This window comes from Varanus komodoensis, unplaced genomic scaffold (genome assembly GCF_004798865.1).
Source record: "Varanus komodoensis strain SLA01 unplaced genomic scaffold, ASM479886v1 scaffold100, whole genome shotgun sequence".
NCBI classification, from domain to species: domain Eukaryota; kingdom Metazoa; phylum Chordata; class Lepidosauria; order Squamata; family Varanidae; genus Varanus; species Varanus komodoensis.
Genome location: NW_025335270.1, coordinates 1,358,688 through 1,374,828, shown reverse-complemented (window position 1 = coordinate 1,374,828; position 16,141 = coordinate 1,358,688). Strand labels below are relative to the sequence as shown.

At 42.2% G+C, this 16,141-nt stretch overlaps 3 protein-coding genes across 5 annotated transcripts in view; 2 read left to right on the top strand and 1 right to left on the bottom strand.

Moving 5' to 3' along the window:
* SPRYD7 (SPRY domain containing 7) overlaps positions 1–2,219 on the bottom strand; it is a 19,018-nt gene extending 16,799 nt beyond the window's left edge. Inside the window, exon 1 of the mRNA XM_044419250.1 lies at positions 2,074–2,219. Coding sequence (XP_044275185.1) covers positions 2,074–2,209 — 136 coding nt within the window. The 5' untranslated portion in view covers positions 2,210–2,219. The remainder of the gene's footprint in view (positions 1–2,073) is intronic.
* A 1,375-nt stretch (positions 2,220–3,594) lies between these two features.
* TRIM13 (tripartite motif containing 13) lies at positions 3,595–8,138 on the top strand. 3 transcript variants are annotated; one of them, XM_044419245.1, is made up of 3 exons: positions 3,595–3,847; positions 5,435–5,518; positions 6,438–8,138. In XM_044419245.1, exons 2-3 carry the CDS (start codon positions 5,444–5,446, stop codon positions 7,668–7,670), a joined length of 1,308 nt encoding a protein of 435 aa, XP_044275180.1. In that variant the 5' UTR covers positions 3,595–3,847; positions 5,435–5,443; the 3' UTR covers positions 7,671–8,138. The 3 variants fall into 3 exon arrangements, with proteins under 3 accessions (XP_044275180.1, XP_044275182.1, XP_044275183.1); XM_044419247.1 differs by lacking the exon at positions 5,435–5,518; XM_044419248.1 differs by lacking the exon at positions 3,595–3,847 and having other exon boundaries at positions 5,435–5,522.
* Positions 8,139–8,982: 844 nt separating this feature from the next.
* Positions 8,983–15,541, top strand: KCNRG (potassium channel regulator). Its single transcript, XM_044419244.1, has 2 exons — positions 8,983–12,769; positions 14,335–15,541. The coding sequence occupies exons 1-2, from the start codon at positions 12,201–12,203 to the stop codon at positions 14,585–14,587; spliced, it is 822 nt and encodes a 273-aa protein (XP_044275179.1). The 5' UTR covers positions 8,983–12,200; the 3' UTR covers positions 14,588–15,541.
* Positions 15,542–16,141: the final 600 nt, after the last annotated feature.

The window sequence follows — 16,141 nt, the reverse complement described above, 5'->3', positions numbered from 1 at the left end:
GAAATTTTCTTATTAGGCATTATACTGGAAAATATTAGCAAACAAGAAATGTATTTGATGCTACATTTAATCACAGCAGCGAGGATTGTGCTTGCTCAATACTGGAAGAGTGAGGAACTACCCACAGAGGAACTGATTTTAAAAAAGAATCTGGACTGTGCAGAAATGGACAGATTGACTTTATTACTGAAGGAGAAAGAAGATACTGACTTCTATCAAACTTGGGACCTTTTTTATGATTGGCTGGAGAAACAGGACTTGGCTTAGATTTAGATATGTTTTTAAATTTTTATAAATCAATTTGAATATGATTACAGAATGTTAAAAAGATATGTTATAGGGGGCTGACCCAGTACGTCCAATGTATTTGATGATTGATGTTTTTTAGTTTTTAGTTTAAAATCTTAATAAAATCTTTATTAAAAAAAAGAATATGCAACAACCAAAAAAGAAGAGGTGGGACAAAGAAAAGAGCTTCAAGATATAATTCTATGTACTTGTACCTGATAGTCTCACTGACTATAATGGGAATTTTCCCCACTATGGGGCAGCATACAAGTTTCCCAAATAATAAATAAATAATGCACAGTTTTGAGCTCTAAGGCTGGAAGAACCCCACCAGACTCAGTGATACTTATATCAGAGTAGACACAGACTTGATAAAGTTTGTTTAAGCTCATATTCATACAGAAGACAGAAGTACATGGGTGAGGCAAATGAGAATCAGGATGTATCAGAGCAGTTAAGATCTTCAAGACTGAGCTGATTCCTAGCAGTCTTCATAAGACAAATTTCCAGGTAGGATGGTTGGGCCAGATCTCATCTCTACAGCTCATGCAGGATGGTACCATGCAAGGCACAGTTGACCATTTTACATAGTAAGGAGGCTTATTTCAAACCGTTAATAATATAGTTAGGACAGTTGTGTGTGTAGATATGCATGGGATTACATTTACATTTTCCCTTTCCTTCAGCAGTCTCAGCACTGCTGTCATCACAACAATGCTGTGTCGTAGGTTAGGCTGAGAAATAGTAACTGACACAAGATCAATCAGTGAGGTGGAGGGGAGTATTTCTTAGTTCCCCAAAAGCAACAAAACATCTTGGGCCAGTCCTGCCTCTGTGTGTGCACTGGATTTCCTTTTAGGCTGTGGTGCCAGATGCAGTCAGACTATTATCATTCTGCACTTTGTTTGTGCAAGAAAGTGTCTATAAGTGCATTCATGTTTCCTTTTTCTGTGGGCTGTATGCTATGAAAGGAAAATCAATACATGGAAAATGTAGGTAGAATCCAACCTTTGTCCTAAGCAGAGTGAATCCAATGAAATACTTTCTTGTTGTTATGCACCATCAAATTGTCTCCAATTTGTGGCAACCCTATGAATGAAAGCTCTCCAAAAATGTCCTATCCATGACAACCCCTGCTGAGCTGTTCTAAATGCAAGTCTCTAATTTAAGTCTGATTTACTTCAATGAGTTTACTCTGGATACTACAGAGTTTGCTTCTGAGTTTCTACAATAGGCATGGCATCCTTCCAGAAAAGAACACAGATGATTTCCCCAAGAAAAACGTGCAACACCCAACATGACACACCTGCAGAAATATCATGTGTGAATTTAGTGTCTGGAGTAAGGACTTTGATACAGATGCCACGAACAGGCACGTTTTAATTTATACATTACAAAAGGAGATGAAACTCATGGTGTGTTCACTGAAAAAGATACTGTTTCAAACTAAAAGTGAACAAACATCAAATGGCCCATGCGTGGTGAAATGTTTCCTCGATTAAAAAAACATGCAGATAGCTATGATGGGGAGCGTGAACTTCCAGGATACACTTCCCAAGCCACTTATCTAATAGCGTGGTTGCGATCATTAAATTGAAGAGGCATATAAACTGCCTCAAGCTCCCTGGAGGGAACGCCAAAATACATGGACGATTACTATATTTTTAAAGGCGTAAAGACACCAAAGGATTCTTTCTACTTGCCCTCCTGCCTTTTCCCCCCACTCCACCCCACCCGCAATCCAGGGGAAACGTGCAACACGCAAGACACCACGCCTTCCCTTACCCATCCGCTGAGTATCCAACAACACCGACGGCATTTCTTTGAGGGGGATGTGACCGGTCCCGCCCTCTCCGCAGCAGGCCCACCGGAGGCAGCACCACGCCGAACGCGAAGCCGACCCAGCTGTTGCTGCCGCCATGTTTCTTCTTCGTCCTACGCTCTTTCCTCAAGGGGCAGTAATTCTAATGTTTCCTCAGTAGAATGTCGGTTCTCAGTGGCAGCTGTTAGAAACCGCCATATGCGGGGTAAGGGAGGAGGCAACTAAGGCACCCAACACACCTAAGCTTTCTTCCTTTGCAGGGCTTTGCATCCCAAATGGATAAAAGTGTGGGTGTGGGCAACTTCTCTACATCAAAAGGCTTGATGATCACGAACGCTATTCCGACAGATGGAGATGCGACGAAGAAAACCTCTCCCTGTCTATTTTTAATCTGTGCTTTTAACCAATTTCTTAAGGATTTTGTAATGTACAGGAATGTGAATTGAAAAATAGACTATATTCAGAATAAACTATTTATTTATTTATTTATTTAAACCATTTCTATGCCACCCCATCGCAATAAAACCTCGGGGCGGCTCACAAAACAATTCATACTCAAAGGTATTCATTTTAAATAGCCATCAATATATACTGATGGGAATGCACAATAACTCAGGACACAAAGGATTACGAACTGAATTTCCCGAGGATTAGGAAGGTGGGTGAAGTTTTGCGACATCGAAAGCCCTCCGACTTCGATTGATTAAACATGTAAAATTCAGAAATTTAATTATGAACAATATAGAATCAGAAGTTTGATTGTTGTTTCCAGATCTGGTCCTTCCACAATTAGATAAGCAGCAAAATGAGCTAGTTACACTGCATTTGAAGGAGAAAGACGATCTTATCAATGGTGACCATTCCCGGCACCTGGAGGCTTCTTGAACAGCCAGCGAAGGAGGAGCTCCGGGGGTGAGCTTTGCCTCTCTGTCCGCCCACCCTGCCTATTCCCTGGTCTCTATCTCCTTTTCTCTGCACCCACGGGAATGCCCCCCCCCCCCGTTTTTCCTTCTTTGAGGTCGAGTTTTTGACGGCAGAAGGCAGCAGTTGGTCAGATCTCCAATTCTCCCTTATGAGGTTGGAACACAAACTTTGACCTCAGTGCGAAATTGCCAGTATCCTATGCTGCTGTTATGTGCTGTCAAGTTGAAGATATTTATCAGGAGGTCTTTAAACCGAATCCAACAGGAGAGGGAGAAGTACATGCCGGTGTAACGACAAAGGCTTATGCACTACAACAGAGAGAGTAGCTCACAACAGCACCTACTAATAGTCTTCCAAAAAATGAAGGAAGAAAGTAGAGTATCTGCTAATTCTTCCCTGCAGTGCCCCACCTCTCGATCATTTTTGGCCCATTCATTACCCTCACTGCCCCGTCCTAACCAAGGGAGAACGAGGCTTTCCAGCCTGGAAAAGTAACACGAACCGCAAGGATCAGACAGCGTGTCTGCCTGAACCGGAAGCCAAGAAGAGGGGAAGCGGAAACCACCGACACCCTGAATTCCTGTTGCTTCTCTGATCGTGCGGCTTGCTTTGTTGGGGATACGGGACAGAACGGGAAAGATCGCGGAGCGCGGCCGCTCCTTGCCGGCTGCCGCTTTTCGACCAGCTCAATGCCGGAGAAGAAGCCGAGGCGTCGTGGTGTGGTCAGCAGCTTGCGGGCTCGTTCAAGCAGCTTGGTGGGCGCGCCGGCTCGGGGCCGCTGACCGAGGCTGCGGACTTGAAGGCGGCAGGCGGGTGAGCGGGACTCGGCAGAGAAACCTGGCCAAGCGGCGGGCGGGGGGAGCTTGTTTGGTTCGCCTCTCGCTGCAGGTGCTGCTTGCTTAAGCTGGGTAAGGAGGACGGGGCGCTTGCGACCTCCACGCAAAGCGGCCGCAGAAAAAGGGAGACGAGCCCGCGAAGTTGAGCTTCGCGAGTAGAAGCGACCTTGCCGCGGCATCATAGCACATCAGCCCGACACCGGGGGCACGCGGTGCCTTTGGAATCTGTTTATATCACATTTCTGCTATAGACTCCAGCGTTTTAGAGAGGGACAGTTCCATGCGCTGCGCCGGAGCTTTCGGTTACGCCTGACACTTCCCACACACAACCGCTTCCTTGTGCTGTTCACGGGGGACTGCTGGGCTCGTGTGATCGGACCGCAGCCTCTTGCCATACCTTCTTTTCTTCGCTTCCAAAGGCAGGTTTCGAGTTCGGGCAGTTCGGGGGGTGGGGGCAGGATTGTTTCTTTTCGCTTATTGTTTTTGAACAGTGCCTGCCCTGGTGATGCTGATTGGCAGCAACTTTATCTTCATAGTCGGGTTGTGTCAAGGGGTAGGCTACGATGGCTGGAAGACCCTCAGACCCATCACCCTACTGTCCATACGAACTTGCTGAAATAAAGGGGCCTCTTACATCTGATCCCCTCCTCAGATAACTGGCCATTTGCCCACATGTGCCTCACTTCCTGTTACCGCCTCCCTGGAATTATTAAAAGCACAAAATACAGCAGCACAAGCTCTTCGCTTCCCTGTGCTGTTCACGGGGGACTGCTGGGCTCAGCATAACTATAAAATATAAACATTTAAGGGCACAATTGTAGGGGATGCTCACAATGCTCCAAATATCATGTTTATGGGCATCCTGTGCAGAATTAGGAGGACTTGGATAGCCAATTTCAGTTGTCCAACTGCAGTGCTTCAGAGTGGGAGGGAAGGAGGCTGAGGCATTGACAGGATATGTTCTGTCTTGGTGGCACTGGCCTCTCGCCCCATGGAATGCCCTCTAAAAATCCTCCAAGATTGCTTTTGTATCCTTGGAGAAGCAGCCAGCACAGTTCTTTCCATGCAAGATTTGGAGGGGAGGGAGGCAGATCTGAGCATGCATTCCCATCTCTAGTACCAGAGCAATTTTCAGCCTTACAGCTGCAAAGCAAAGGAATCCAATGACCGTCTAGGGAGCATATAACTGCTCTGTAAAAATACAGTATAAAACCAAAGTAAACCTTTAAAAAACCAATAACAGTGCAAAGATCAAAGAATACTATAACAGGTTTAAAACAATTGAAATGGAAAAAGTAAAACACCCTAGAGTGCCTCTTTGCGGGGGAAAGTGCATTCCCCCAAAGACAGACAAAAGCAGGGATTCTGGATTACTTTGGGAAATCAGTTTAAATAGATCTAGGAAGCAGTTGTTTCGTGCAAAAGGAATTGCAACCCTATTAATGTTAGACTGAAATGAAAATGGTTTTATCCATATATAAATGGTTGTACATGGGCAAGGATGAGGAGTCAATCTGGAAGATGTAGGCTATATGTGGATTTAGTCTGCTACTTATCTTTCTAGGTCTTACCAATGAAGGTGCTGAGGAATAAAATAAAGCCAACAACAATCCAGTGTTCAGCAGCAACCTGTACTTGGCTCTTGAGTGTGGGTTAGTGTGTTCTCTGAACTCAGCTAATGGCTTAAATGTTTTAAAGCTCTGCTTGTGGTCTGTGTGTTTGTGTTTTGGCATTTTTTTTAGTCACTGTAAGTTTGGGAAAAGGGAGTAGTGCTGCATAACCCCTCCCCCAATATTCTTTGATTGTTAACAATTGCAATGAAGTACAGTGGTACCTCTGCTCACGAATGCTTCAGTTCACGACCAAATCGGGTCACGAACAAAAATTTCATAAAAATTTTAACTCAGGTCGTGAACTCTGCATTGGGTGGCGACCATGATCGCAGCCGTCTCCCCTCCCCCAAGTGGGGAGATGGTCGTGATCGTGCTGGGGGTGGGGAGATGGCCGAGATCGCACCCATCTTTCCTGCAGGAGTGCAACTGCAATCTTGGCCATCTCCCCCCACAGCACGATTGCGCCCGTCTCCCCCGCCCCCCAGCACGCCCCATTTGCGCCCATCTCTCCCTCCCCCAGCACACCCGCGCTCGTGCCATCTCTCCCTCCCCAGTGCGCCGGGATGACGGGTGCGTGCAGGGATGATGAGCGCGGTTGTGTGGGGGGGGGGGGACAGGGAGATGGCTGCCTTTGTGGGGGGGGAGATGGGCGTGATCTTTGTTGTTCTTTGTCACTTCGCTTCACATTTTTCTGATTAAAAAAGTTACAGAACGGATTAACCTTATTTACGTTGAATCTTATGGGGAAATTTAACTTTCATGACCATTTTGGGTCACAACCAAAGTCCTGGAATGGATTAAGTTTGTGAGCCAAGGTACCACTCTACAGATTGTTATGTGAAAGACTCTACATATTTCCATTTGTAGGATTGCGGGCATGCAGCTTTTAATTTCTTAAGACTGTGATAAAGAGCTTCATATCGTGGTCTGAACTGTTATCTCCTTTTATTATAGACTGCAATGGAACTTCTGGAAGAAGACCTGACATGCCCCATTTGTTGTAGTTTGTTCGATGATCCACGAGCATTGCCTTGTTCACATAACTTCTGCAAGAAATGTTTGGAAGGGATCTTGGAGGGAAATGCTCGGAACATGATTTGGAGACAGTCTCTCTTCAAATGCCCCACATGTCGGAAGGAAACCTCTGTTACAGCAGTTAACAGCCTCCAAGTCAACTATTCCCTTAAAGGAATTGTGGAGAAGTATAACAAGATTAAGGTAACCACAAAAATGCCCATGTGTAAAATGCACAGTGGCCAGCCTCTCAACATTTTTTGCCAGACAGACACAAAATTGATATGTGGTGTCTGTGCAACTCGGGGAGATCATATAAAACATGCGTTTTGCTCCATTGAAGATGCTTACTTTCAGGAAAAGCGTGCTTTTGAGATATTGTTTCAGGGTTTTGAAATATGGCATTGTGGGGATGCACATTCTCGTCTTGAAACACTGGAAACCAGCAAACGGAAAGGTCTCCAGATGCTGACAAAGGACTACGACAGAGTAAAAGAATTTTTTGAGAAGTTGCAGTATACCTTGGAACAAAAAAAGAATGAGATACTTTCAGACTTTGAGACGATGAAACTTGCAGTTATGCAGGCATATGACCCAGAAATTAATAAACTGAATACTATCATAAGAGAGCAACGAACAGCTTTTAGCATTGCAGAAGCTTTTAAGGATGTGTCTGAACCCATTGTATTTTTGCAGAAAATGCAAGAATTTCGAGAGAAAATCAAAGTGATCAAGGAAACCAGATTGCCTTGTCTTACTGTAGATATCAACTCCACAATTAAAGCCTTTGATACTAGACAGTGGGAACAATTTAAGCTAGCAGATGTGGACAAACTTTCTTTACCACAGGAGAAAGACCCATTTTACAGGGTAATTTCTCCATTCTTTTCATCCAAGTTTATTTTAACTACTTTGTTTTGTTTGCTTATATTTGTTACTATGCATATATGCTTTATGGATTTTTTGGTTGATAGTCTACAATACTGGAAAACTCTTGTCTCTGCATTTGGCTCAGGGTATCTGGCAGAGACAACAGAGATGGCAGATCATGCTATCTTGTACTGGGAGAAAATGACAGATTGTGCTGTAGTTTTAAGTGAAAAATGTGTAAATTATATCCTTATAATATTGGATAACATTGCTCAATTTGTGTACAAATACAAACTTTTATAACTATTACTACTGTACAGGAAGCATGTATTAGAAGTGATTGTTTTAATGTTTAACAACAGGGAAGAAAGACATGGATAAGCTCCAGTGGGTAAATTTTTGAAATTACCTTTCTCTTTAAATACTGATTCTATTTATTTTCCTGTGGCTTAAGTGTTTTGCACACTTTGATTCTAAAAGAAGGTGACTACTTATTTGAAAATGCTCCTTTCTGGTACTCTTGTTTTTCCAAAGTGAGAAATGAATTGGATGTATAATATGATTGTGCATATTAGAATGTGTTAAAAATGAAATGCAGAACAGCAGAGTGAATTTCAGAGTAAAGGAGGGCATGGTATAGGTTGAGAAAAAGCATAATCACATGTATGCAAGCAGTCAGCCTGGACTTTCAGAAATAACATACATTCTAAAATACATGAATTTTTCATTAATTTTTATCTCATCTTTCTACTAAAAATGGTGCTCAAGGTAGTTGTTGTTGTTGTTGTTGTTGTTATTATAACATTTCTATGCCGCCCCTTGCCGAAGCCTCGAGGCGGCTTACAACACAATAAAATACATTGAAATACAATAGAACATAATAAATTACCATTAAATACAAAAATACAAAAAATACACTGAGTTACAAACATAATAATATAAAATTAAAATTATCAGTATAAAATAAGTAAATAAATAATATAGGAGGAGAAAAGAGAAGGAAGAAGAAGTTGCCCTGGCCAGATCATATGTTTTAACAATTAAAATGATGTTTAAATAAAAAGGTCTTTACCTGGCGCCGAAAAACCAGTAACGACGGTGCCAGGCGGACCTCTTTGGGGAGTGAATTCCATAGGTTGGGCGCCACCGCAGAGAAAGCCCTCCTCCGAGTACTTACTCTCCTAATTTCTTTCATGGAAGGTTCCCGGAGAAGGGACTCTCCCGCAGATCTCAAAGGGCGGGCGGGCATATACGGACGTAAGCACTCGTTCAGGTAGCCAGGACCCAAGCCGTTTAGGGCTTTATAGGTCATAATCAACACCTTGAATTGGGCCCGGGCTTCAATGGGAAGCCAGTGAAGCTGACGGAGGACTGGAGTCATGTGAGCATAACGCCCCGTCCCCGTCAGCAACCTGGCAGCTCTATTTTGCACCAATTGAAGTGTTCGGACCGTCTTCAGGGGAAGCCCCATGTAAAGCGCGTTACAGAAGTCTAGGCGGGAAGTCACCAGCACGTGTGTCACCGTCGCCAGGCAGTCGTACTCCAGGTAGGGGTGCAGCTGATTAATCAGCCGAAGCTGAAGGAAGGCACTCCTCGCCACCGCTGTCACCTGAGCTTCCAAAGAAAGCTCCGGGTCGAGGAGTACTCCTAAGCTGCGGACCTTATCCCTAAGAGGGAGTGTTGCACCATTCAGGACCAGGTCAAATCCACCCTCTCCAAAATAAAGTATAACTAAAACAAATCAACTGGAAATATATGTACAAGTAAAAATGTGCTTAAGCCATCTCAGCAGTGTATATGCATAAGGATAAAAATAATAATCACAGTAACTTTTTAAAAATTAAGTAGATTCTGATTGTGAACAGATTTACCTTAAAAGTGAGTCTGATTTTTTTAAAAAAATATTTCTATGAATACATATCCACTTGAGGATACATTCCTGAGAGAAGGGCATCCCTCACCTGCTTCTAGATGTTTTTAACAAGTATTCTGGAGGGATGAAAAGAGCTGGAGGAATTTCCATTCTGCATTTTGCTTTGGATGTTCTTTTAGTGCAAATTCACAGAAACCCTTACTGAGGAAACAGTTGGGGCAAAACTCAAATCACTTATCTTTAGCTGACAAATGGGACCTGCAGTAAAATGAAGCAGCATAGCCTTACCCCACAACAGGAATGTTCCTGCTCAGGTTTCCAGTTAGTCAGCTCTGCTGTGCTCTGTGCTGTAAGCTGAAAGGGCTTGATCAGAGCTGTTCACTCCCCTTCCCACTCTAAGGAAGTCCTTGCAGATACGTTTTTGTGAGGTGAGGATTGCCTTCTTTTTTATTTATTTGAAATTTTTTTATCCAAACCACCAAACTATTTATAATTGTAGGACAATGTACAATTTATGTTCACAACATAAATGCAACAATAAAATAGATAAATCCCACAGTAATTAGACTAGGCAGAAATTAGCATGGTGCTAAAAAGAATATAACCTTCAGGCCTGCTGTAATGACCAGGGGTTTTTCCTTTCTTCCCAGAATGTTATCAGCACAGTCCACAGTCCCAATGGGAGTGTGTTACAAGGAAGAAAACAAAGGAGGAAAAAAATCAAAAAACAGGGACCTCCTCCACTGAACTCAGCCACCAAAGTCCTGTTAGCTCTCCCTGTTTGCTTGCTCTCTGGGAGCTTGGTTGGTTTTATACAACAGCCCCTAGACCAGCTGGGGCAGCTTCCTCTGATCTGCTCACCTAGAAGTCAGGAATCAGAATTTGGAAGACCAAATAAGGGATGGATTGGCTCTATAAAGTAAGCCAAAGCCTTGAATGTAGAGTAACTAAGCAGGGATGCCATGTGTACAACATTTTGAAGAGCTTTCATTCATAGTGTTGCCATAAAGCAGAGACAACTTGATGGCATGTAACAACTATTAAAAAGTGTGTGTGTAGGGAGGGGTGCACATAGCTTCATTCACAGTTTTATAGCTTCTCAGCTGCATGCTTTAATGGGAAGCACAAGTGTACTTTTGCTTAGTTCTCTAGATTACCATAGAAATAAACTAGAATACCTATAGTGGCTAAGGTGGGAAAAATGAGGGGAAAAATGTATCCATGGTTGCATGTGTATGGTTCATACGGCCTCTGCAGGCACATGAGTGAAGGCACAAATGCAATGAAAATAAACTTATGCAGGTAGTTCAAGGCAAAATGGAGGTTGAAGATGGGCATCCCACAGCTCTTGAGAATAAAAGAGACATTGCTCTTTTTGCAGAATAATGACCAGGGCCAGGGTTGGAAAACTTCCACTGGCCAAGAGGCCAATCCACCTAGACCCACAAGGGGCTGCATACCTCCCCACCAAATAGTTGCAGTTGTACTGCCAAAGTTCAGTGGAGGCAAAAATAAGTACAAGTGACAATTTCCTTTTAAAGTAAAATATCCAGGGCTCACACTTTACTGAGAAATAAACTGGGAGAACAGTTCTGCATCCCAATGAAGTTTGTGTTGTCCATATGCATTTTTAACGGAAAATCATGGTAGGGGCAGTGGGGAGATTTTGCAGCAATTCAGGAGTAAAGACAGAGCCAACAAAAATTATCAGGGCACATGCAGCCCACTGGCACATACTCACCAACCTTGGCCTAATGTTTATTTCTGTTGTTTCAACCATCACATTCATATCAATCAAATCAAAACAAAACTAAATATAAACTATAAAAACACCAAAAACAGTTGAAAGTTTTAAGCAACATTATGTTATCCCCCAAAAGTTGAGGGATTACATAAAGTATATCAAAGATAAAGTTAGAACCAAGATAATATGATTTAAGCATGCACTAAATACACAAATACATTAAAAACTTCCAATTAAGTCCTTACAATTCATGATACAGGCCTCAACAAAACTCCTAGGCACTGCGAAACTAATGACTTACTGTCACAACAGCGGACAACTACACATTTTCAAACCCTTGCTACAACCATGAAGGATCCAGCTTAAGGAGAAAAGTATGAAAGACTAAGGAACAGTTTGCATTTTCAGCATCTACTTTCACTCTTTCTCTGGAGGGAGGAATACCAGAAGCTATACATTTACAGACTTTCTGTAGCAATGTTTCTAGTTTCTGAAGCAGCTAAATGCACCATGATTACAAATCTCAGCTATAGCAACACTTAGTAACTTGGTGCAGGTTTAGGAGTTTGGGAGCAAGATGCCCTTAATGACTGGGTTTGCCTGACACACTGGGCCACGGGGAGTGGTAGCTTAGTGTTGCTTGAACCTCCTGCTTACAGACCATCCCAACTAGCCTTGGAGTTTAGGAACCCCCCAATGGCTTATTGTGCTGTCCAAAGCTGGACAACATAAGCCATGGTCAGTCCAAAGGGCTGGAAAGCCTGTAGGCCAGAGTGGCGAAAAAGGCTGCCACTCTGGCTAAGGGGTTCCAGCAGTTTCTCTTTTGCTCCTGCTGATGCCAGGAGAGAGTGGGATTGCTTGCAAGCGCCGTTGGGTAGACTGCTTCCATGGATGAAGAAAGCAGAAGGAAAAAACCTAAGAGTCCTGTACAAGATCATGTTGTGTCCAAGTTTTACTAGACTCCAAGTTTGTCCATTCGATTGGGCTTTCAACATCTTTAAAAAATGTTCTTTCAGTTGCAATATTTGGTTCCCAAGTGACCAGCTCTGTAAACAGAATGGCATCTGTGTACATGTTTATTGTTGCCAGGGAGTCTTGTGGCTGGCTCAGGCCTTTTCTTATACAGCACGCACAACTACTGAGCAAGGTATGCTTTTTTTGCTTCTGAGTTCTGAGACATAATAGTTGGAGACATAATTTTCCAGTGAAGGTGAGAATGATGAACAATCAAGATCTGATCATTTTGAATGTTGGAGGAATGAAATTCACCACGTGGCCTTCTACACTGCAGCAATTCCCTGACTCTAGATTAGCAAGGATGCTACATGGCAATGACCCAGAATTTAAGTTGGTGAATGGCCAGTTCTTTGTGGATCGTGATGGAGTTCTGTTCAGCTATATTCTGGACATTTTAAGAACACTCCAGCTTTCCCTGCCTAGTGACTTCTCAGACTATCGGAGGCTTCAGAGAGAGGCTGACTTCTATGGACTCTTTTCTGTGGCTGAACTTCTAGGTCAAGAAAATTTGTTGAAGCCAAAGCCAGAGATCTTGGAAATAAGATTTTTGCTCCAGGAAACACAGGCTTTTTTCCGGGTGTTTGGCTCCTGCAGCATCACTGTTGGTGAACTGGCTGGACGGATCACTGTTTTTGCAGAACAGCTTGTGGGAACAACCTGGGAAAATCATAATAAACCTTCTCAGAAGTCACTGGTTCCCCTTTCTTTGGAAAGGCCTTCCCATCATGATCTTCTTTTCCAGTGTGGTACTGATCAGCTTGTGGCAAGGTATATTATAATACTTTTCAACTTTTTCATTATCTAGAATTCAGAATGAGTAATGAAAAAGTCAAATTTGCTGATGACACCATTTATTACTTAGGGTAGAGGTTGGGTTAGGGTAATTAAAACAAAAATGGACCATGGAAAGTTCTAGAAAGATGGTGCTGATTATATTTATAGCCCACCTATTCCCACTAATTGGGACTTGAGGCAGCCCACAACATTAAAATTCATACAATTTAAACATTCAAAATGTAGAAAAGGTAAAAATATAATTAAATCAGTGAATTGTAAAAAAAGAAAAGAATAAATACCCAGATTAAATGGCAATTTTCATTATAGAAAGGAAAAAGCGAGTCAGAAGGGGTCTCACAGGCCATCTAGTCTGACCCCTGGCTCCAGCTGGATCCGCTCATGTAATCCCCAACATGTGGTGGTCCAATCTTTCCTTGAACATGCTCACTGATGGGGCTTCCACCATGAACCTTGGTAGCCCATTCCATATCCTAGGGGTTCTAACCATCAGGAAATACTTCCTGACATCCAACCTGGAAGTATGATTTAAGAAAATACGGAAGTATGCTTTAAGAAAATTGTTAGTGAATATTTTTTACTGAGGAATTACTTTTGCTTTCATAAGGCTCTCAAACTTATTTGGCATTTCTCTTTTTGGTGGCTTTATTAACATGTATATATCTACACTTCAGTAAATATGATCTCAATAGTTTTCAAGGAATGGGTTACTACATGTGTGCAAGGGCATACATGCAAAAGAGAGAGCGATTCGAGTCAGAACTGTGGCAAGTCTGAATTCTTTTCTCATGCAGCCTTCCTATTGCCTCTTGCATTGTTAATAGAAGTGTTCGTCATACATAGCTGCCCTTGATGTGTCAAGGGCACAGAGACTCGTGGACTTCTCAGCAGGAGGGGTCAAACTAGGGGTCCCCCCCCCCCCGCCCCGGGTTTCCATTTCTCTGCTTTTCTATATATTCTATTAAGCAACCACAAGGTGGAGCAGTGGTATAACTGTAGATTTGCAGCACTATAGGATGCTTTTATTTTTATTTATCTTAAAACATACCACCACATTCCCATAGACTCTGATTGTTGTGATTTAAAATTTAATACTAAACTTTCCTAATTCTAAGAAGACCTGGAAAACACAAGAGAGGGTCTGAAGTCCCCCAGGATTCCATGAGTGAGGTTGCATGAGTGCACAAGAAATGATCTGTGTTAGACAAGTCCATATTCTTAGCTGCTGTTTCTTAGGTTTGGAACATGCTTATTTCAAAAATCAAAGAATATTTGCAAATCTTTATTTTTGTAAGCCATCCTGAGGGTGGTGCAAAGGAAAGCATATAAATGTTTTAATTAATTAAAAATTTAAAAAAACTTTGGAAATTTGTAAAGTCAATTTGTGCTGACTTCTTAGTTATAGGTTTCTAATAGGTTATTTTCTACCTTTAAACTTCAGGAATGGGAATGATTAAATATTTAGCACAAAGCAAATTCTTAAAAAACTTAAAAGTAAAATGAATTGACACTAACAACATTTTTTTCCTTTTTTGCAGGTATGTTTCCATAAAACCTGATCAGAGGAAACTGTTCAGTGGTGTTAATGTTCTAGGCTTGTTGGTTGACATATTTTTCAAAGAAGGATTTCATTTAGTAAGCACCAGGACAGTCTCACCTGAAGAAAAAATAGAATGTTATTGTTTTGAAAGAATGAGACAGCCAGATACTTTTACCATTAGTACGAGCCTAACACAGCGAGGCACTACTATACCACAAACAAAGCCAACCCAGAGCCATAAAAAGAAATGATCTATTATATATTACAAATGATTGCATGAGGTATACAAGCAGCATCTGTAATGCAATAGAAGAGCACACCATGCTGTCGCCAGCTTGCTTCTTTTATTGGACTTGTGTTATTTACTTTATTTATTACCTTTTTATACTGCCCAATAGCCTGCAGGCTCTCTTGTGTTAGTGAAATAAGAAAATTATCAGTTCATTGATTCATATCAACTGGGAATACAAATATAAAAATTATATCCATTGGAAATTTAGTTTTCTGCCTGTTATTTTTATTTGCTTTTACCACATGCTATTGAACCTATTATCCATTGTATGACTTTTTGATCAGAAACATGTGCAGTAAGACCTTTCATTTACAAGTTTGATATTTAGCACTCCTCCTGTTGCATGGTGTCAATCTACTTTAATGTCTGACACTTGACTCACTGTCCCATCACTGTTTCTCCTTCATTCTTTATTTTCCCCAAACTACTTTTATCACAGTTTTTCAGTGCTTGTGGATTCAGTGTGTTACAAAGATGTGTGCTCTTTTGCGTTTCTTTTATACAAAGGAACTCTTTATACAAGGGTTATTGTTCAGATTGTCTAGTAGTCCTATTACTCTTCCTGGTGATAGTGATTTTAAAGCTGTAGAACTTGGATCTGATAGGGACTTGAGTTGTTTGCAACATTGCCCCCAGCCTTTCCCCTCCACGCTAGGGCCCATCCTATGGCGGCTTTACCTGTAGCTTGCTACATAATATAACAACAAAACTGCATGCTAGCTGGAGCTCACTTATTTGGGAGCTGCAGTGATACCAAATCATACCCAAATTTTGTATAATTTCCTTTGTGAAATACTCAAGAGGGAGAAATGAAATGAAAGAGAATGAAAAGCAGTGCAAAAAATTCACTTTAGGATTTCCTGCTGAAAGTGTTTGCTGCCCATTAAGTTAATGACCTTCTAACAAGTATTATCCTTATTCAGTTCCAAACCTTGTACAATCAATCCAGCCTTCCAAATGTGGGCTATAAATAATATCTCCTCCAAAACCTGTGCCAAAGTTTTGTGCCACTACCAAAAGTGAGAAAATGTCATACCCTAGATGGGGCCTGATACTTAACATTGCTAATGTTATCATCAAACATGTAACTTCTCTGTGTTCTGAAACTTTTTAGCCAATTTTATTGTCCGTTTTTCAATGATAATGCCTCATTTATCTTGCAAGCAGTCTTTTGCCCCCCCCCCCCCCACTGCCCCCAGCCCCTTTCCTCAGTTCATCCATCTTGCTCTCCTGGCAGGTCCCATTCTCCCCTGAGAGGAAGAGAGAGAATGGACTCCGTGAACAAGCACTTGTGCCCTCTCTCTGGACACTATGGCATTTTGGATTGGGTTTACTGATCCCAGTCCTTGGACCCACATTGACCAGAGACACAGGATGGGAGGAAGCACCTTGGTCCTGCCGGTGCTGCTATTTCACATGAGTAGGCCACCAGGCAGAAGAAATGGTGTTGCTGCCTCTGCCCCCTGAGTCACGCAACAGCTGGATCTTAAGTAAGCAAGTCAATCCTGGGGAA

Excerpts from the sequence above, each read along its gene's own strand:
- TRIM13 (XM_044419245.1), top strand. The coding sequence starts at position 5,444 with ATGAAGGTGCTGAGGAATAAAATAAAGCCAACAACAATCCAGTGTTCA. Across the intron at positions 5,519-6,437 it reads CCTGTACTTGGCTCTTGAGT|ACTGCAATGGAACTTCTGGA; the intron begins GTGGGTTAGTGT and ends CTTTTATTATAG.
- KCNRG (XM_044419244.1), top strand. The coding sequence starts at position 12,201 with ATGATGAACAATCAAGATCTGATCATTTTGAATGTTGGAGGAATGAAA. Across the intron at positions 12,770-14,334 it reads ACTGATCAGCTTGTGGCAAG|GTATGTTTCCATAAAACCTG; the intron begins GTATATTATAAT and ends CCTTTTTTGCAG.